General features: G+C 46.1%; 1 protein-coding gene across 4 annotated transcripts in view; it reads right to left on the bottom strand.

Annotated features, from left to right (window-relative positions):
• Positions 1 to 21,443, bottom strand: part of pi4kaa (phosphatidylinositol 4-kinase, catalytic, alpha a) — a 38,826-nt gene that overhangs the window by 1,090 nt on the left and 16,293 nt on the right. For 2 of the 4 annotated variants that reach the window (XM_079256730.1, XM_079256731.1), the window contains 31 exons: positions 20,455 to 20,588; positions 20,287 to 20,369; positions 20,137 to 20,207; positions 18,557 to 18,681; positions 18,397 to 18,478; positions 18,236 to 18,319; positions 18,065 to 18,154; positions 17,861 to 17,980; positions 17,608 to 17,700; positions 14,872 to 15,028; positions 14,664 to 14,791; positions 14,430 to 14,588; positions 14,199 to 14,350; positions 13,967 to 14,074; positions 12,895 to 13,022; positions 11,918 to 12,073; positions 11,771 to 11,850; positions 11,480 to 11,679; positions 10,637 to 10,724; positions 10,391 to 10,558; positions 10,263 to 10,316; positions 10,058 to 10,178; positions 8,839 to 8,968; positions 8,693 to 8,763; positions 8,532 to 8,604; positions 8,082 to 8,448; positions 6,359 to 6,484; positions 6,069 to 6,189; positions 5,821 to 5,980; positions 5,651 to 5,740; positions 4,247 to 4,330 (listed from right to left, as the gene is read on the bottom strand). In XM_079256730.1, the coding sequence (XP_079112856.1) occupies positions 4,247 to 4,330; positions 5,651 to 5,740; positions 5,821 to 5,980; positions 6,069 to 6,189; positions 6,359 to 6,484; positions 8,082 to 8,448; positions 8,532 to 8,604; positions 8,693 to 8,763; positions 8,839 to 8,968; positions 10,058 to 10,178; positions 10,263 to 10,316; positions 10,391 to 10,558; positions 10,637 to 10,724; positions 11,480 to 11,679; positions 11,771 to 11,850; positions 11,918 to 12,073; positions 12,895 to 13,022; positions 13,967 to 14,074; positions 14,199 to 14,350; positions 14,430 to 14,588; positions 14,664 to 14,791; positions 14,872 to 15,028; positions 17,608 to 17,700; positions 17,861 to 17,980; positions 18,065 to 18,154; positions 18,236 to 18,319; positions 18,397 to 18,478; positions 18,557 to 18,681; positions 20,137 to 20,207; positions 20,287 to 20,369; positions 20,455 to 20,588 (3,803 nt within the window). The other 2 variants (XM_079256732.1, XM_079256733.1) reach the window with 2 other exon arrangements.

Genomic DNA, 21,443 nt, shown 5'->3' with positions numbered 1-21,443 from the left:
CCAGCAGTGGAAAGTGCTCTGCAAGCTGGGAGTGATAGGATGAGGAGGCTTCTGGAAACCTGTCCACTATCCCGTTTTGTCAGGGAAAATCCCGTTTTTTAACCCATCTTTTTATATTTTCCCATAAATTTCCCCGATTATGATGCTGGGAGAAAATACACCGACATGAGGAGACAAACCCCTGCAAAGAATAAACTAAATAACTTTTTCTTTTTTTTGCTCCCGAGCGTTTTATGAAAATAGCAGGTCCAGTCTGGATCATGTGACCCGCCACCTGTTTTTACTTTCTTCGTTCATTTGTTTAATTTCGGACGCAGGATGCGATTTATGTGTTGAAATGAAAAACAAATAAAAAGTGGAGAGTTCAAAATTTAACAAACTCAAGTCAAGTAACCCTAACCCCCATTTTCCCTGCTTTTACCTCAAGTTGAACAAAAAAAGCGTGAATGGCGTGAATGAACGTTACACGATGTCTTTTCATTTGGAAACAATTATTGCAAATTAAATAATTTCATGACAGTATTCTACTTCGGGTTTTCATGTAAACATGTTTATTCGAGTGAACTCCGAGCTGCCTGTAGCTAAGAGCTAACCGAGCTAACCCGGAGATAACAGGAGGTAACCAGCTAATGGAGATAAGCAGGCTAAAGTTAAGTCACCTTATTAACTGGCTAAAAACCAAGGTTGTTCTACGTTTTTTTTTTTTTATTTGAAGCGGGAGATCGGGTGTCGTTGGTGTGGAGGATGAGACAGGGATCACTCGGACCTGTCATCTTTCCCGCTTTCGTCTTCAACAGCGGGGTGTGAATCATCTGAATCTTCGGCCGCTAAAGCAGCTGTCATGTGGAGCTACTTTGGAGGCTAGCACCGTGACTCCAGCCAGGATAGCCCTGGTAAACGCCAGATCGCTGGCCAACAAGACATTTATCATTAAGGATTTTGTTGTGAGCCATGAGCTGGATTTCCTGTGCGTAACTGAAACTTGGCTCGGCGTTGGTGAGTCAAATGCCTTCTCTGAACTGTTGCCTGTCGACTGTTCCTATATTTCTACGCCAAGATTGTCAGGTCGTGCCGGGGGAGTAGCGACTGTTTTTAAGAACAAATTTAAATGCACACCGTTCATTTGTGATCTGTCTGCGTCGAGCTTTGAAATGAATGCGTTTGTTCTGACCGCTGATCCTCCTGTGTTGTGCGCTGTTGTTTACAGGCCACCCAAGTACAATAAAGACTTTATCAGTGATTTTTCACGCTTCTTAGCAGAGATATTGCCCAAATATGACCGCATACTGATTGCTGGTGACTTTAATATTCATGTGTGCTGCACTGATAAGCCTATGGCGAAAGACTTTTTGGACCTTATCGAGACTTTTAAGCTTGTGCAGTCTGTCTCCGGACCTACGCAGGAACACGGACACACATTAGATATTGTATTGTCGTACGGCCTTTCAATATGTGACCTGGAAGTTTGTGATGCTGTGTTTTCAGATCATATGCTGATTTTATTTAATGTGCCTTTCCTGTGCAACGCAGATAAACCGTGCGCTCCTGTGCGCCTCTGTCGTGTCGTTAACTCGTCCACTGCGGCTCAGTTCTCTGCTGCCTTTAACCAGTCCATTTTATTTAGTGATTTTTTGAGCTCTGATTGTGACGTTGATGAGTTTGCAATTCGTCTTGATTCGCTCTGTGTGTCTATTTTGGACAGTGTGGCTCCGCTAAAAGCTAGGCGGGCAAAGCCTAAATCTGAGCCTTGGTTAAATGAGTCCACTCGCGCTGCAAGACGTGAGTGCAGGAGAGCTGAGCGCAGGTGGAAAAAGGATAAGTTGCAAATTTCTTTTCAAATGTTAAAGGCCAGTCTGCACAGATATCAGAAATGTGTAAAATTAGCCAAGTCAAAATATTTTTCTGATATGGTTACTGCTAACAGGCACAACCCACGTGCTCTCTTTAATTTGGTGAATGCTTCTCTTAATGTCCCCCAATCTGACAGCCTTGAAGCCTCACATAAAGTGTGTGAGAACTTTTTGAACTTTTTTGTGAATAAGGTTGTAACCACAAGGGCTCTTATTTCCCCTCAATCTGTCTGTCTGTCTGACTCTGTCACATGCACTGCCTTATTCTCTCAGTTGGAGCCTGTGACTCTCTCTACTTTGGAGAAGGTTGTTAGTGGAATGAAGCCTGCGGGCTCACCTGATGATTCCATTCCTCCGCGCCTCTTTAAAGAGGTGTTTCCAACCATAGCACCCTTTGTTGTACATCTTGTGAATGGAAGCTTGGTAAAAGGAGTGGTGCCAAAATGCTTTAAGCACGCTGTTGTTCAGCCATTAATAAAAAAGTCTGGCCTTGATAACAATGATCCTTCAAACTTTCGTCCAATTTCTAAGCTTCCATTCCTGTCCAAAATTCTGGAAAAAATTGTATTTTGTCAATTGAAGGCATTTCTGGATGCACATGAGATCCCTGAAGTTTTTCAGTCTGGTTTTAAAAATTTGCACCGCACAGAGTCTGCTCTACTTAGAGTCTTTAATGACATTTTGATGTATACTGACTCTGGTCATACTGTTGCACTGGTTTTGTTAGATCTGATCGCTGCGTTCGACACAGTGGATCATGAAATCCTACTGTGCCGACTCGAGAACACAGTGGGCATTCACGGGGCTGCCTTGGAGTGGTTCCGTTCCTACTTAGCAGATAGGAGTTTTTGTGTGAGATTGGGTGACTTTGCTTCATCCTCGGCCCCCTTGAATTGTGGCGTGCCACAAGGATCAATCCTTGGTCCGCTCCTTTTTTCATTGTATCTGTTGCCGCTGGGGTCTATTCTCCGAAGGCTTGGTGTGTCTTTTCATCTTTATGCTGATGATAGCCAAATTTACATTCCCCTCAAACGTCAAGAAAGCTTCAGTGCCACTGAACTCTTAAAGTGCATTGATGAAATTAAAATTTGGATGTCAACAAATTTTTTGCATTTTAATGATAAAAAAACAGAGGTTCTTCTTCTTGGACCTAGCAGTGTTGGTGATGCTGTCTCAGTTAACCTTGGATCCATGTCACAGTTTGTTAAGCCTACTGTCTGCAATCTTGGTGTGAAAATGGATCAGGAACTTAAATTGGACAAACAAATTAGTGCTGTGGTGAAAGCAAGTTTTTTCCACCTGAGACAGCTTGCAAAAATAAGGTCCTCACTCTCAAGACATGATTTTGAAATTTTGATCCATGCTTTTGTAACCACACGGCTTGACTATTGTAACGCCCTGTACTGTGGGATCAGTCAGTCCTCTCTCGCACGGCTGCAGCTGGTGCAGAACGCTGCAGCACGTCTTTTAACTGGATCTCGAAAGTCTGACCATGTTTCACCAATTTTGTCTTCCCTTCACTGGCTCCCTGTCCGTTACAGAATTGATTTTAAGATTCTTTTATTTGTTTTTAAATGCCTGAACGGTCTGGCCCCTCGCTACCTGTCAGACCTGCTGGTGAGGTATTCCCCTACACGCTCTCTGAGGTCCACAGATCAACTTCTGCTTGTGGTTCCTAAGACGAAGCGTAAACTGAGAGGTGACCGAGCTTTTTCTGTTATTGGTCCCAAGTTGTGGAATAAGCTGCCCCTGTACATTAGACAGGCTGAATCGCTTCTTGTTTTTAAGTCTTGTCTGAAGACTCATTTTTTCTCTTTGGCGTTTGACTAATTTAAAGGGTTGTTTTACTATTAACAATGTGCTGATGCCCCATTATGATGTAAATATGTATGTTTTATTGTTTCTTCTGTACAGCACTTTGGTCAACTTTGTTGTTTTTAACGGTGCTTTATAAATAAACTGGATTGGATTGGATTGGGTACCTGTCAATCCAAAGGACACACCCCTAAATATGTTGAATTTAGAGATTAAATTACTTTTAAATGGGCGAGTTAGAAAAAAATCCTGGTTATTTATGTCCACATGCAGACGTGCAAACGGAGTATTTGCAGATCTTTGGTCGGAGGTTTTAAAAGAATCGTGTTTACCTGCATAAATCTGCGTTCTTGTGTGGACAGACCAATATCGGAGAAAAATGTTGACGTTTTGTGAGATACTGCTACGTGTGGACAAAGTCTGAGCTGCAAACGCTGGTAAAAACACACGTCTTTGTATGCACCTGGTCGAGAAGGTGTCTGCAGGTTCAAAGGTGTCAAAGGTCATAAGACATCATAACGCCGTGGAAGGACAACGTCAACCTGGCCTGGAAAGGTCATAACGCAGTGTCTTTTTCTCACCTGCTGCTGAGGAAACAGCTCTGGATGACTTTGATCATGAAAGCTGCTGCTTCTTTCTCGCTCATCTGCGGGTTGAAACGTCCCCTGCGAGAAACACACACTCAGCATTAACAAAAAAACACAGTAAAATATTAAAAAAAAAAAAAAAAACCCTCTTAAAGTGACTTGAATAGTTTTGTCATCCAGCAGAAAGAAGCTAATCTCCAAGCAAGAGGTTCATCTTCTGCATGAGGCCACAGCGCAGAGACGGTGAGCGGGACGGGACATGTGCACGTCGCCAGGAGAAGGAAGAGGGATTTTATCATCAGTTTAATCACCGCCTGCAGCTGAATCTCACGCTTCACATTTACAGGAGAAGAAAAATGAAGCAAACGGCAAGCTGGGTGGGTACAAAATGCTGCATGGTGATGAGGTTGTGATGAGTTCTCACCTGTCTGGCACAGGTGTGTGTTTAAACCAGTTAAGCTCCACATCAGGAGTGTTTATGTAAGCGGTGGCGGTAAGGCAGGTCAGCGGCGGTTTAATCTAATACAATCCAGGCCATCGGACACCATTACAAATATGCTAAGCTAAATGATTCAGCAGCAGTTTATCTTTAGTTGTCATGACGACCAGCAGCGTATGCTCACGTTTCTTCTCAAAAGAAAGATGTGAACATTGTTTAAGCCTCTCCAGCAGGATCATCCTTCTGATGAGAACGTCATCCAACGTTGAGGCCGAAGCGCCAGACTGCTGCTCAGCCTTTTTATGTAAACGACTTGATGTGAGGAACCGGGCTGCGAATGCGCAAACACACCGTTGTGACGATGTGAAAGGAAAAGCCAGAGCAGAACCGGGACACGGTGGGTCGTGCAGCTTCTCTGCCTGACCAGGAGGAGGTGCTGTTGAGTCACTTTTACTGCACTATGAAAAGCTAAATGCTAACTCCGTTTCAGATGGATATGTACCACAAGCTCCAGGAAATTATCTTCTAAATATTTATCATAATCATTTTAAAAGAAAGTGAAAAATATATAAATTAATGACTGAAATGGAAATGATTCAGTTTCTTCTGCCTTGGAGGGGAAATGCCCACCCTCCCAGCACACCACGGCCACACATGAAGAAAAGGTTACCAATAAACTACGTATTATTCCAAGCAGACCGGGAGTGCACATGCTGGTGACGCTGCAGTCTCCCTGTTCTACCAGCTGAACCTGAACGCAACACACAGCTCACTACATTTCACAACATCTCAACAACATGGAGGGAAAATCCTCACTGATCCGTAAATCCTGTTTGTCTTCTTGGAAGTTCCATAAAAACGTCTGGAAGATCATTTTCCAGAACAGCCAGAGAGGCTCTGGCACGCCTTTCCAGAAGAATCTGTGGCGTTTTACTCAGACGTTCCCACTTCGCTCTTACTTGAGGAGTTTGATGGTTTGTCCTCTGAAGCAAGGCAGTCCAGTGTCCAGCATGAGGGTCACCAGGGAAACCACCGCATCCATGTAGGGCCTGTTTGACACGAGCACAGTAAAAATATCACCAACTGATTGTTGATCCATAGGGGATCCATCAGGAAGAGCGTTTCTTACCTGACGGCCAGATATCCTCTGACACACATCTCCATAAACCATTTAAAAGGCGTGGCCTCCATCTTGCCTCCCATGATCATCACCATCTCGTCAGTCAGCTTGATGTCCGGCTCCCAGCCCAGGTTCCCACCAGGAGAGCTCTCGAACATGAAGCCAAAATCTGCAGAAGACGAGGACGTGGTAAACCCCAACGTTCAGGGTGAAGCTGGAAGGAACTCTGAGACAGAAGCAGAGTCGGGGGTACACACCGATGTGGATGAGGTGTCCTTTGCTGTCCAGCATGATGTTGCCGTTGTGTCGGTCTTTGATCTGCAGCAGGAACAGCAGCAGGCTGTAGGCAGCCATGCTGCGGATGAAGTTATACCGAGCCTGGAGGAAGAAGACATGGTGAAGACTTGCATGGATTTGCTGTGACTCCCAGGAGGAACATCTGAGACATTGTTTCCTCAGCGATCCATCAGAGATATTTACTGACAAACTTAAATAAGAATGAACCAACTGAGATAAAGTTTAAACTGAAAGACTTGAAGGTGGGCACCTGCTGGAAAGCGAGGGTGGACTCGTCCCCGTACTGGTTACGGAAGTAATCGTACATCCCGAAGTCTGTCTGCCGGCCTAGCTGGTCTCTGGACTTGCAGTCTGGGATGCACTCGATCACGCCGCACTGCGGAAAAGAAAACAGAATTTTCATCACAGTAAACGTTGCAATACGGAGTCTAGTCATGCAGACAAGCATGAAGTCAGGAGCCACTAGAAGATCACAGATTGTGTTATTACACAAAGATCCTCCACGTGTTATTACACAAAGATCCTCCACGTGTTATTACACAAAGATACTCCATGGTGTTATTACACAAAGATACTCCATGGTGTTATTACACAAAGATCCTCCATGGTGTTATTACACAAAGATCCTCCATGTGTTATTACACAAAGATCCTCCACGGTGTTATTACACAAAGATCCTCCATGTGTTATTACACAAGGATCCTCCATGGTGTTATTTCAGAAAGATCCTTCATGTGTTATTAAATGAAGACGCTCCATGGTGTTATTACACAAAGATCCTCCATGTGTTATTACACAAAGATCCTCCATGGTGTTATTACACAAAGATCCTCCATGTGTTATTACACAAAGATACTCCATGGTGTTATTACACAAAGATCCTCCACGTGTTATTACACAAAGATACTCCATGGTGTTATTACACAAAGATACTCCATGGTGTTATTACACAAAGATCCTCCACGTGTTATTACACAAAGATACTCCATGGTGTTATTACACAAAGATCCTCCACGTGTTATTACACAAAGATACTCCATGGTGTTATTACACAAAGATCCTCCACGTGTTATTACACAAAGATACTCCATGGTGTTATTACACAAAGATCCTCCACGTGTTATTACACAAAGATACTCCATGGTGTTATTACACAAAGATCCTCCACGTGTTATTACACAAAGATCCTCCAGGTGTTATCACACAAAGATCCTCCATGGTGTTATCACACAAAGATCATCCATGGTGTTATTACACAAAGATCATCCATGGTGTTATTACACAAAGATCATCCATGGTGTTATTACACAAAGATCATCCATGGTGTTATTACACAAAGATCCTCCAGGTGTTATCACACAAAGATCCTCCATGGTGTTATCACACAAAGATCATCCATGGTGTTATTACACAAAGATCCTCCATGGTGTTATTACACAAAGATCATCCATGGTGTTATTACACAAAGATCCTCCAGGTGTTATCACACAAAGATCCTCCATGGTGTTATCACACAAAGATCATCCATGGTGTTATTACACAAAGATCCTCCATGGTGTTATCACACAAAGATCATCCATGGTGTTATTACACAAAGATCATCCATGGTGTTATTACACAAAGATGCTCCATCGTGTTATTACACAAAAATCATCCACATGTTCTTAAACAAATATCAACCATTGTCTTATTACACAATATCATTGTCTTATGACACGAATATCATCCACGTGTTATTACACAAAGATCATCCATCGTGTTATTACACGAAGATCATTCACGGGTTATTACACAAAGAAACTGTCGTTTTTTTCACAAAGATTCTCTGCGTGTTATTACAAAAAATGTCAATATTTTTTCTATGTTTAGTATGAACTAAGGAGGATTAAGTGTTTCTTGAGCGTTGTGACGTACAACCCCCCCAGTTTAAGGGAGGCTGAATAAACAGGGAGGGAACAAGGTGAGAGCTTTACCCCTGGCGCCGTGGCGACCACCCTGTACGGGAAGACAAACAGATCCAGACCAACCAGCTGGAAGATGTTCTTAAACAGCCCGATAATCTGCAGAGCCAGCATGTCCTGCAGGGGGACAGAAGCAGACGGGGGTTGTAGACGGGATTCTGGACACACAAACATGCTGTTAGGTGAGGAGGCGGGAACCTGTCTGCAGTCGTCTCCCACTTTGAAGATGGCTGCTTGCCAGCAAACCCTGCGTGACCCGTCTGGATTCTCCTCTCCGTCCTCCAGCGAGTCGGACGGGCAGCGCAGACCCTCCCTCTCCAGCTCACTCACCCCACAGCGCTTCACCTTGAACTTGGCCAGGTAAGGCGCCTTGGCAGCACTGTGAACACACAATCCTCTCATCAAACACAAACAAACATCATGTTTATGAGTCAAACTCTGGGATGAAGCAGGAGTGAAGACCTCTGCATGGGGGTTCCAGATTTGTAATCAATGTCCAGCACAATGGCTTCTGGGTTGCTAGGCAGGTAACATCCTGTACCGTAGAAAGTAGAGACAGACTGGCATCAGGTTAACTTTTTCTCCATGTTTTAGGGTTTGCACTTCGGTCACTGATCCGTTACCTGGCTGAACCTTGATGTCGGACAGAGCTTTAAGGCAGGCTCGTTTTCGCTCCTCGCCCTTCGGAACCGGCCTGAAAGATAAAGACGGAGTCAACTTTCTGCCTTTCCTGGCTGCGGCAGAGATGCTAACAAGCTAACGCTCTCACTTGATGATGGCCGACACGTTGGTGATCTTGTTGAAGAAGTCAAACTCTCTCTGGTAGAAGTCTTTGGCTGGACCCGACAGCGACCCGGTGATCTCCTCCACCATCTGCTCCAGCAGTTCTCCGATGTCAGCTGCAGAGAGTAAAACACGTTATGTTTCTTTATCCGTGGCACAGAGCTTTGCTGCTGTCGATGAACTCATCTCAGGAGCCGATCTGCTCCAGTGTCCCGCGGGTCGACATGAAGCGATGAGACTGTAGAAGAGATGAAACGGCTCCATGTCTCTCCGGTCAGCAACGAGCTACATTGGATTGGATTAACAGTTCTTGTTTTATCCATTTTTTTACCAATTACATTTGTTTATATTATTTTAAATACCATCTGTTCACGTGTCTGATTTTATCGTATAATTTTACATATACGTTGTTTTTATGAACATCATTCAGCTTTTTACTGTGTGAAAAAAGGATTTTTCTTCTTTCAAATCAGGTTCTCTCCTCTATTCTCTGCAGATTCTATTTAAAGGTGTTTGAAGAAAAAAACTTCAGAACCTATATTCAATGAACCTTTACATACTAAAAACAAAAATTTATCCTTAATCTGATGTTATAAATGAACCTTTATATGCAAAAAACCCTAAAGTTTATCCAGAGAGTTACTGATGTTACAGGTTAGTTTAACATGTTGAACTGCAGCAAAGTCAGCTGACACTGATTAAGAGATGAGCCATTGTTTGTATTGATTAAAACGGATCATGTTTACGTTGGTCTGCTTTGGGCGCAGTTTGTACGTTACATCCAAGCAGTGCTGAGAAGGAAAGCAGAAAGGTTGAATTCATTTCCACTTAGAGAGAATTATCGCTGGATGTGGTCCAGTAAGTTCTCCAACATCAAGTCAGCACAGTTCCCTGTTGGTTAATTTGCTTATTTAACTTCCTGAAACACAGCGTGCTCACTCTCTCTGCAACCCCACACTAAAGCTGGCGTTTCGGTGGCAGGTTCCACCTGCTGGAGCTTCTTGTAGGAACGCATGGACCTCCGTGGACGTTAACACACGTGGAAAGGATTTTTCAGGGTTAATGTGATTTGAAATCGCGATACGGTGAGAATCAGCAGTAACGTCCAGCCTCTGGTGGTCAAAGCACATGAATAAAGGAATCAGTCTCCTGAAAACATCCCGTTTGATCCTACATGGAGCAGAGTGTGACGTGGAGACACTCACGGTCTTTCTGGTGTCCCTCCTCGTCCACGAAGATGTTGGTTTTCATGTTCCAGATGAACTGATGGGCGAGAAGCTGAGACTTCTGCGCGGCCCACAGGATATACTCCCTCACATAACCCATCTGAGCAGGATGACATTGTCAGGGTTTAAATGCTGCGGGGGATATTATGAAGACAGTGGAGGAGGCCGAGGTGTGCGGCTTTACCTTATCATAACGAAGCGCCTGAACAATCTGAGGAATGTAGAACAAGATGGCATCCTGGGGAGAAAAACAGATGTTTTAATGCTACGTTAAAGCTCAGAGCCCCTCTGAGCTGCTAGCAGGAGGCATACCGGAGGGAAGGACCGCAGCACTTTAACGCCGTACTGCGCGGTGAGAGGATGAGGGGGGTACATGCTGCTGAAGTAGGACAGCCCGGTGGGCGGGTCAGCCGGAGCCCAACACAGGATGTGGCTCAGCTCTGGAGAGTCGGCATCGATGGTGTGCCACGTGACGAGGAACTGGGCACACAGCGGATAAAGATCAACATTTTGTCCCAAACAGAAAACGTTGAGCGTTACTGGACTGACTGATCCCACCTTGACGGCATCAGGGACGTCACTGACCGCTCCGGGGTCCAGTCTCACCAGTCTGGTCACTTCTGCTACAATGGCTTCATTCTTAAACCTGGAAACCAAGATGAGAAACACCAGCGAGTCAGGAGGAGACTTTGTGACTGGTGGAGCGGAAGCTGTGGGACAGAGGTTAACTGGTGACGGCTGTTGTCTCCATGTTGCCCCTGCAACGGACTGCTGACACGTCCAGCTGCTCTTTCTGGTTTAAAACATCTCAGAATGAAACACAAGAAGAAGCTTTAAATGGCAGCTCAGCAGCAGAAACCAAGGTGAAAACGTTGAAATTATTAATGGCTAAATATGAAGGATGGATGGACTAATGGACGGGTGGATGGATAGATGGATGGACGGACGGATGCATGGACGGGTGGATGGACGGATGCATGGACGGGTGGATTGATGGATAGATGGATGGACGGACGGGTGTATGTACTGGTGGATGAACGGATGCATGGACGGGTGGATGGATGGACGGGTGGATTGATGGATAGATGGATGGATGGATGGACGGACGGATGCATGGACGGGTGGATGGATGGACGGGTGGATTGATGGATAGATGGATGGATGGATGGACGGACGGATGCATGGACGGGTGGATGGATGGACGGGTGGATTGATGGATAGATGGATGGATGGATGGATGGACGGACGGATGCATGGACGGGTGGATGTATGCACCGGTCCTGCCTTTCCACCCAGCGGTCATCAGGCGAGAGGCAGGTGCACCCGGACTGCTCACCAGTCCAGCGCAGCTTTATACATTCAGCCCGTTTATTTAGCAGACGTTTAAAGTGGCAAACAGACCTTGATGGCAGCTGAATGGCCAGGTAGGGGGCAATGTTCCAGGCCAAGTTGACGTTGTCCTTCCACTGCTTCTCTGTCAGACTGATGTACTTGGACCTCCAGTTGGCGATGCTGGTCTCCACCGACTGCTCGGTGGCGATGGCCAGTTCCTGAGTGGAGAGTGGGTTGTACCACGTTGTCAGCCGTTCGATCTCGCTGGCCTGGGAGAGAGAGAGAGAGAGAGAGAGAGAGCAGAAAGATGATGAAGACCGCAGTGTCTCGCACACGGCCGGCACTATTCTGGGAACTGACCAGTAAGGCCAGCAGCAGAGTCCTGCGTTTCATGTAGTATTTGTGAAGCTCTGTTCCTCTGTTGCTCTTCTTGGACGTGCCTGGAAGAAGAGGAGGAGTATTTATCATGTCGAGCTTTGTGGAGACCTTCGACTCGCCGAGGTCTACCTGACTTCTTGGACGTGGTGGACATGCCGCTGGACAGCGGGTACGTGTTGATCCATCCCTGGCCGCTCTGCTGGGAGCGAGAGCTGGAGTCTATGTTGCTCCTCAGGTCGGCGGCGTTCATCACCGACAGGCTGTTCAAGGACGGGTCCTGATTATCTGTCCACGACAAAGCAGAGTCAGCGGGACTGAAGAGGATGGGGTTTCCTCTAAGAGATTCTCAAACATTTAACTTGTACAGTTGAAGTAAAAACAGGACTGAGATGTGAACAGATGATGATGATGATGATGATGAGGGTTTATCTGAAGAGATGGCTCGGGTCACGTGGTCCTCTGCTGCTGTGATGGACATGCACTGGAAAGCAGGAAGATCCGGTGGGAATGGAGGTAGAAGCTGCCTCGAACCACCGAGTCCTGCTCAGATGCTCGTTCTGATTCATCTGGTCCAGGATCTGCGATTTGAGGACTACCTGAAGCGTTTCCATGTGTATGAAAATGAACCATGTCTTTTCTCGGGGTCACCATGATGAAGAGGAGAGGGTTGCCAGGGGTGGAAATCAAACATTTCCCAATTTGTAGCTTCTTTTGGTGCCGAATTGATTGGTTGGAGCTAGGGGAGACGGGTGGGCTGATGAGTCATCATGCAGCTGACAAATTTGTGCTTTTCCTCACAGCTGCATTACAAAGAAAAAGCTGATTGAATGTAGTAAGAAGAGCAAAATAATAAAAACATAAGAGGCAAAAGGAAAAGTGGAACATGAACGTAAGAGGGACTAGAAGAAGTTTGGAGTGCAGCAGCTCTGTGAGGATAAGCGCCGTCAAATTTGACGTGCGTAGTAGCATGCCCCTGCTGCAGCGCAGGCCGAGCTCCACTGCTTTAGGCTTACTTAAGATAGATATCGGAGTAGTGCTGGACACGATAAGCGATCCAAATATCCCAGCAGAGAGCGTGCTCGGGGCTGGGGTAGTACCAAGCTCACCGGGTGGGACCAGCTGGCACGCTGCCAGGTACTTCTTGTCTGACAGGATGTTGGCGTAGAAGCGGATCATGATGCTGATGTCCTCGCGGAGACGCTTGTCACCCTGGGTGGGGAACTTCGGAGACACGCTGGAGAAAGACCAGAACCAGACGGATTATCAGGCGATTCATTTAAAGGATTTAGCGCGAAGATGTGGTACCTTCACCACTTCGGTACGCGTGGAAACATGTAAACACCTGCAGTAGAACTGGACCGTGTCTGAACTCTGGTGACCTGTGTTCATCACAAACATTACTGTTGATTCTCCGCAAAACACTCACATGTGGAGCCAATGATTCCCCAACTGATAATGATCCTTTGTGTTCAATTCAATTCAACTTTGCTTGTATAGCGCCACTTCACAACAATGTTGCCACAGGACACTTTACCTCCACATCATGTCAAGCCAGTTCATACATATCCTATAATAGAAACCAACTGATTGCATCAAGTGGTGACTTTGATCCAATCTTCCATCCTGAGCTGCACGCGGCGACAGTGGGAAGGAAAAAACTCCCTTTTAACAGGAAGAAAACCTCCGGCAGAACCCGGCTCAGGGAGGGCAGCCATCTGCCTCGACTGGTTGGGGTGGAGAGGACAGGAAAGACAGATCATGTTCTCATCATGCTGCAGAAACGGTCCATCTGAGCACGTTTTATAATCCGAAGCTAAAGTCCTGTTTTTAAATCAAGTTTTCAGGACGAGAAACTCCGCAAGAGCAGAATGAAGATTATTATTCATGTTTTCCTCCTTGCTGAGTGACTAAACCTTTACAGGACTTTATTTACATCATCTCACCGAGACTGATCAATGGAGAGAAAATTAACTTCATATCAATGTGTGTGTGTGACTTCAGGCATTTGCAAATGTGTGTTCATATGCACATTTGACACACACAGTATAACTTACACACACACAAATTATAAAAATGCACAATTTTTTACCTTCAACCTAATAAATAATTTCATGCTACAAAAAAAGGTTTTTGAGCAGACAAAACAGGCGGCGTGTGCACGCGGCGCCCGGTCGGTACCTGAAGTAATCGAAGGCGGTGGAATACATCTTCTCTCGCAGCACGTTTCTAACGGTTGCATTGGTGCAGACGTCAGAGTGGAGCAGGGCCAGACCCAGAGTCAGCAGCCTGCAGGACCCAAAACCGATCATTACCAAGATGTTTACCATCAGCTTCCTGCTGATTCTTACGTCCAATCATGTGGAAACCTTCTGCGGCTCGAGGCTTCTGACATGGATACGAAACTGTGTACCTGAAGCGAGGTCCAATGGCCGCCACATGGCGGTTGAGGCTGCTCTTAGCTCCACCGACGTCCAGGGACAGCGAGCGCTGCATCAAGCTGCAGAAGATCTCCACCTGATCTGCGCTGGAATACTTTGCTATCTCGAACCTCTGGACCAGAAACTGCATGAAAAACACAAAGGTTAACCGTGGAGAGGCGGATGTGACCCCGGAGACACAAACGGGCAGGATTTCATCTGACCTCGATCCAGATGTGGTGGGGGGTGACGTTTGGAGGGCACGGGATCGGCTGGCTTTCCTCCGACGCAGCCAGAGGATCAGCCTCCACCTGCGTGTCCGAGAAGAGGCCCATCTTCAGCTCCACCGTCATCTGCCACGCCCCCGCCATCTCCCGCATGAACTAAGCAGCAGAAGAGGACGATGATGCTTCGCACGAGAAGCCGAAATGCAGTAAAGAGACAACGCGTCAGCCTACCGGTACTTCCACGCCTGCACGCGCCGCCAGCAGCCACTCCCAGCAGGCGATGGCCGTCTCCATCCCGTTCTCCGTAAACATCTTGAGAGGAGACCAGCAGAGGTGGTGCAAGAGCTGAGGGTCGCAGTCTGGACACGAGCAAAAGCAGTCAGACACGTTCTGAGCCAGACGGGAGCGCACGTTCTGCACATGCAGAGAGAAGTCCAACCTTTGCTGCTGATCAGCAACGCCGCCAGTTTGAACATTGCCTCGGTGAAAGCTTCAGGCTGAGCCGAGTCCAAAGCTTCTCCCATCTGCTTGATCATCAATCGGCTCAGATCGGACTGCCCTCGGACCGCCTGCGCAAAATTAATCATACCTGCAACCTGCAGACGACAGAGAGAAGAGGAACAGTGAAGAAGGAAATGACCCGTCATGATGCAGCCGTCTCCAGAACTTCCTCTTGTTCAGGTCTCTTCTTTCTGACAAGTTCGATCTGAATGGTCAAAACTGGCAGTGTGACGCAAGGATGTCACAATTACTTTATTTCACAACTAATCACGTCAATAAAAAGCACAATTAATTAACAGTAGGGATCATGTCTGAACTGTGACGGCAGCTAAACACTGAACCACATCGGTGTGTTACGTTTGTGTTGCAGTAGAGGAAGAGTTTCCTGTCAAACGGATCAAATCATGACTGTTGGACTGTCAGAAATACGCCTTCATGTGAAAACAGCAGTTTAGTATGTTTAACTGGAAGTAAACATACAATAACATTAATAGTGAGATGCAACGTGGAATAAAATGTGTTCTGTAACCGACTCAGGTTGGATTTACGGCAAAACATCTCCAGTTACGCAGCGTCTATTAAACGTTACGCAGCTTTTATTAAACGTTACGCAGCTTTTATTAAACGTTACGCAGCGTCTATTAAACATTACGCAGCTTTTATTAAACGTTACGCAGCTTTTATTAAACGTTACGCAGCGTCTCTTAAACGTTACGCAGCGTCTCTTAAACGTTACGCAGCGTCTCTTAAACGTTACGCAGCGTCTATTAAACGTTACGCAGCGTCTCTTAACGTTACGCAGCGTCTCTTAAACGTTACGCAGCGTCTCTTAAACGTTACGCAGCGTCTCTTAAACGTTACGCAGCGTCTCTTAAACGTTACGCAGCATCTATTAAACATTACGCAGCGTCTATTAAACGTTACGCAGCGTCTATTAAACGTTACGCAGCGTCTCTTAAACGTTACGCAGCGTCTCTTAAACGTTACGCAGCGTCTATTAAACGTTACGCAGCGTCTATTAAACGTTACGCAGCGTCTATTAAACGTTACGCAGCGTCTATTAACGTTACGCAGCTTTTATTAAACGTTACGCAGCTTTTATTAAACGTTACGCAGCGTCTCTTAAACGTTACGCAGCGTCTCTTAAACGTTACGCAGCGTCTCTTAAACGTTACGCAGCGTCTCTTAAACGTTACGCAGCTTTTATTAAACGTTACGCAGCTTTTATTAAACGTTACGCAGCTTTTATTAAACGTTACGCAGCGTCTCTTAAACGTTACGCAGCGTCTCTTAAACGTTATGCAGCGTGTCTAATAAACGTTACGCAGTGTCTAATAAACGTTACGCAGCGTCTATTAAACGTTACGCAGCGTCTATTAAACGTTACGCAGCATCAATTAAACGTTACGCAGCTTTTATTAAACGTTACGCAGCTTTTATTAAACGTTACGCAGCTTTTATTAAACGTTACGCAGCGTCTATTAAACGTTACGCAGCGTCTCTTAAACGTTACACAGCGTCTCTTAAACGTTACGCAGCGTCTCTTAAACGTTACGCAGCGTCTATTAAACGTTATGCAGCGTCTATTAAACGTTACACAGCGTCTATTAAACGTTACGCAGCATCAATTAAACGTTACGCAGCTTTTATTAAACGTTACGCAGCGTCTCTTAAACGTTACGCAGCATCAATTAAACGTTACGCAGCGTCAATTAAACGTTACGCAGCGTCTCTTAAACGTTACGCAGTGTCTATGATATTTTATGCAGCGTTTATTAAATGTTTTGCAGCATCTATTAATTATTACGCAGTGCTTATTAAACATTACCCAGTTTAATAATCGTTACTAAGTGTTTATTAAACATTAGGCAGCATCTAATAATTGTTACGCGGCATCTATTGATAGTTACGCAGAGTCTATTAATCATTAAATTATAAAATTATTATAAATTATTAAATGTTACACAGCGTTTCTTAATCGCTACTCTGTGTTTATTAAATGTTAAATAGCGTCTATTAAATGCTATGCAGTGTTTATTAAACATTACACAAAGTTTATCAATCGTTACTCGGTGTTTATTAAACGTTAAACAGCGTCTAATAATCATTATTTGGTGTTTATTAAATGTTACACAGTGTTTATTAAACATTAGGCAGCGTCTAATAATCGTTATGTAGCATTTATTAAATGTTACGCAGTGTTTATTAAATGCTAAGCAGTGTTTGTTAAACGTCTGACAATGGGAAAAATCCGGATGTAAAGCCATCTTTGCTTCCTCTAAGACTCACATCTGTGGACTCATAGTTTTGTTGTGCTTTATGCGTTTGTGCAGCAGTTTTATCGTGACAGGTGCCTTATGGACGAAGGTAGCGGTCCTGTAGTTTCTGCATGGATTCATTTATTCTGCATTCGGCAGAACAGCTGGAACGGCTTCCTAGTTACTTCACTTCAATTCTATACTGTTATATGTTTATATCAAAATATAGAAATAAATCAAACATTGAGACTGAAACGTGTTTACACAATGTTATCAGTGAGATAATTTCTCAGACAATAATTAACTACAGGATCCATAACAACGACATCACCAGTCTAATACGCGTCAACAAACTACCAACATGTGGAAAACGACAACAGCAAGCCGAAGGTGCAGGATGCAACGGGTCAGTTTACCTCTCCGGCGTATCTGTTGCGCAGGTTGAGGGAGGCCATGAAGTTGGAGTAGTCCTTCTTTACACAGGCCGGCCTCTCCGTCAGCTGAGTGGGCTAACGGCGACAACACGGACAGAAGGTAGAGAGTCAAACTGAGTTCTACAACAGATTAAAATGTCTGCAACCCAGATGAGACACAGCATGGAGTTCCTGGTTTTCACGCTGGTCATCCATCTCTGTTTCTGGATTTGGAGCTGGTAAAGCGGGAACTCACCCCCAGCGTGGTGCTCTGCCTGTTATAACCAGCGAAGTGCAGGATGCTCTCCGTGGCCATGGCCAGGCCCGTGTGCTGGGAGAGACCCGACACCCAGTTCTGATGTTTGTTCAGGTACTCCTGCAACAGAACATGTCATGTGAGAGTGTTATTTATGGAAGCTTTCTGAGGGTGGGAACTGAAGGTTTAATGGTAAAACATTACCTGCAGGTGGGATTTGGTGACAGATGGAGCCCACTTCATGGCTTCTTTCAGGATTTCTCCACAACGTGCAGCGAAGTCCTTCACTATGCTCTGAAAGAATCACAAACAGCCGTTGGTTTGTACGTTAGAGGATTAAAACGGAGCGTTTCCTGAGGTTCCCGTCAGCGTTACCTCTCTGGCTTCGTACGTATCTGGGACGGTGATCCTGTACGGTGTGTCTGGGATGTCATAATAAGGCTGGTCTTTATGGATGTCCTGCAACAGATCAGAAAACGCGGCTTCAGACGGAGCTATGAGGGGAAGTGTGACGGGTCAGCTGGATCAGGACTCACAGCGCTGAGGGACAGCGAGAGCGTCTGCAGGATGTCCAGCATGGTCCTCAGCACGCGGCCGCTCCACAGCAGGTGGGGGAACCTGAGTACAGAGACGCTCTCAGCTGCGTTTCTACGTTCTTACAGCCTCCGTGTCGCGTTCATGCATCGGTGCGCTTACGTTTCAGCCAAGCCGGACAGATACTTGTCGGCGACTCTGCGGATCCTCTTGTGGATGTGGTTGAAGTTGACCAGGAGGAACTGGGCGTGGCGCTCCAGCTCTTCTTCATGGGCTTTAGTCTTGGCCTGAAAACAGAAAAATTCAGATTTTTTATTTATTCTAAATATTTACTGAACTGATCATTTTGTTTCTGAAACGTCTGAGTGGCACAAAACCCCGAACAGTTTCCCAGTTTAAGGTCATGTCATGTGAGGGACAGGGACCCCCGGCCCCAACGTCCTGCAGACTTTCCATGTTTCCCTGCTGCAACACAACTGAGTCCAATGAACAGCAGACATGCAGAGCTCATCAGACATCCGTGACCGAGCAGGTTTTACCCTGCTGCTTGCTGTAGCAGCAGGGTAAAACCTGCAGGGTAGTGGCCCTGAGGACCAGGTCTGGGGCTCACTGGTTCAGGACATCTTATGTTACTGGTTCAACCAAAACACAGAAGCAGCAACTGAAAAACTGAATCCTGAAGGGTTTTCTAGACGACGTTGTCAGCCTCTAACATCTCCAACACCTCTCTTCTTTCCATGGTTGTTCCAGGTCTTTGGTGTCTGCAGGTCTCTGAAGGTCTGAACGTCTCCGTCAGGCTGAGGTCTGGACCACCACACAGTCTCCGTCAGGCTGAGGTCTGGACCACCACACAGTCTCCGTCAGGCTGAGGTCTGGACCACCACACAGTCTCCGTCAGGCTGAGGTCTGGACCACCACACAGTCTCCGTCAGGCTGAGGTCTGGACCACCACACAGTCTCCGTCAGGCTGAGGTCTGGACCACCACACAGTCTCCGTCAGGCTGAGGTCTGGACCACCACACAGTCTCCGTCAGGCTGAGGTCTGGACCACCACACAGTCTCCGTCAGGCTGAGGTCTGGACCACCACACAGTCTCCGTCAGGCTGAGGTCTGGACCACCACACAGTCTCCGTCAGGCTGAGGTCTGGACTCGGACTGGATTGTGATGTGGATCTGCTGCGGCGTTTGGATCATGTCCAGCTGCATGAGACGGCTTCTGGGACGTCTGGAGCGTCTGAGTTGGGTTTTAAAGCTCCTCTGAGCTTTTGGTCTCAGACTGAACTCGTTGGGACGTTCAGTCCTCCCATCCGTCCTCAGTATGTCCCACCTGTCATGTCTCACATCTGACCAGAATACTCTGACACCCAGAGCAGTTTCAGGTCTCAACGCTGGCCAGGTGTCCAAACCATCCTCCCTCCATCGCCATGCCGACGGCTGGTGAGAGATGTTTGGCTTGATGTGTTCTGACCAAACACGTCCACGCTGGTCGGTTTTCTGGTTTGCAGCGTTCCCAACAAGCCAGACTGGTTCAGCCTTCTCTAACTGGACTGCCGGGACTTGAACATCCAACTTGGAGCCTGAGACCCGGACCGTCTGAGGGTTCTGCTGAACGAGGCAACAGCTACTTCTTTAAGGTCTTCCCTCCCTATAAACACACCTGGAAGCTGCGGAGCCGCTGATGGTGATCAGTAAATCAGGGAATCGATCACCGGACGGCGACAGACAGAAAATACTTCACTCACTTTTTCAGCCATCATTTGAAGGAAGACCTCAAACACCTTGTCGCTCACGGCGATCACACACTGCATCATTCCTGGAAACACGAGAACAAACGACACATGAGGAGGTCAGAATCTCTACGGACGCCTCCGTCCTCTTCTATCTCGTCTTACCAGATTTGTCTTTCTGTATGGCTCTGTCCTCAAAGTACCGGAACATGACCTGAAAGCGGTCCGAGTCCAGAGCATGCAGCATCCTGAGCAACAAGGAACAAAACGAGGAGAAAGCTCAGCAGCGAACTCTCTGAAGGCTTCCGTTTCTCTGCGGACACGTCAGCGTACCTCATGTACTCCAGCCTGTAAACGGACAGCAGATACGTGGACATGGCGAAGTCCAGCTTGTTGATGAGAGCCGCCACCTCAGGAGGAGGATCCAGCAGGTTGATGATGGTGCTGCGCAGATCGTTCAGCTCCGCCTGAAACGCAGCAGCGACAGTCAGATCGAGCTAAAGGTCGGCGTACATTCAGGAAAGTTTGTTTTTTCATATAAAACAAAACATGAAAAATTGGAAAACTGGTCATTTATTTTAATTTTTTGTTTTAAAATCCAAAATGATAAAAAACAGATTACGGACTGTCATCCGTTTTCCGATTTTGTGCACAAAACAAAAATGGATAAAACGGATAAAGAGCACTTGGATTCCAGTTATATAAATGTTGGGATATGTTTTATATATTATCCTCATATGGAATCAGTACAACATATCTGTATACAGCGTGATCCCAACACAAGTTTTTACATTTATATGTTTAACATTGTGTGAGCTCTACTGTCCTTTACTGTCCAGCAGTAGATGAGAAAGTGGATCAGGGAGATGTGAGAACTAAACCTTACACCTGCGTGTCCTAAGTAGCTGCTTTACCAGGTCAACTAAACACCAATATGAGCATTCAGCTCAAACAAAAAAAACAAAACAAACAAAAACAAAAAAACAGTCATTTTCCGGGTCTTTCTGTCTGGTAATTTTGGTCCTGAAGTAAAACATTACTTCAACGGTTTAGTAACCCTGCTGCTCTGCTGGAGTTTTCACTGTCTGAAAACTCCAGCAGAAGCAGCGAATAAACTTTCTTCCTTGGCAGGCTGAGAGTACGAGAACCTGCAGCTAGCTTCAGCTAGCTTTGGGGTAAACTCCCTTCACTTCACCTCTTTTTCTGTCTCGCGCGCGTTCTCTCTTTTCGTTGTCTTCGTCTTCCGCCGTCCACTACGTGCAATGAGAACTTGCGGGTCACAGCGCTGCCTCAAGCGAAAAATCAAAAAGGCAATCCAAGTG

The sequence above is a fragment of the Telmatherina bonti genome (assembly GCF_933228915.1).
Source record: "Telmatherina bonti genome assembly, chromosome: 17".
NCBI classification, from domain to species: Eukaryota; Metazoa; Chordata; class Actinopteri; order Atheriniformes; family Telmatherinidae; genus Telmatherina; species Telmatherina bonti.
The sequence above is the reverse complement of the archived record's forward strand: the minus strand, read 5'-3'. Positions and strand labels throughout refer to the sequence as shown.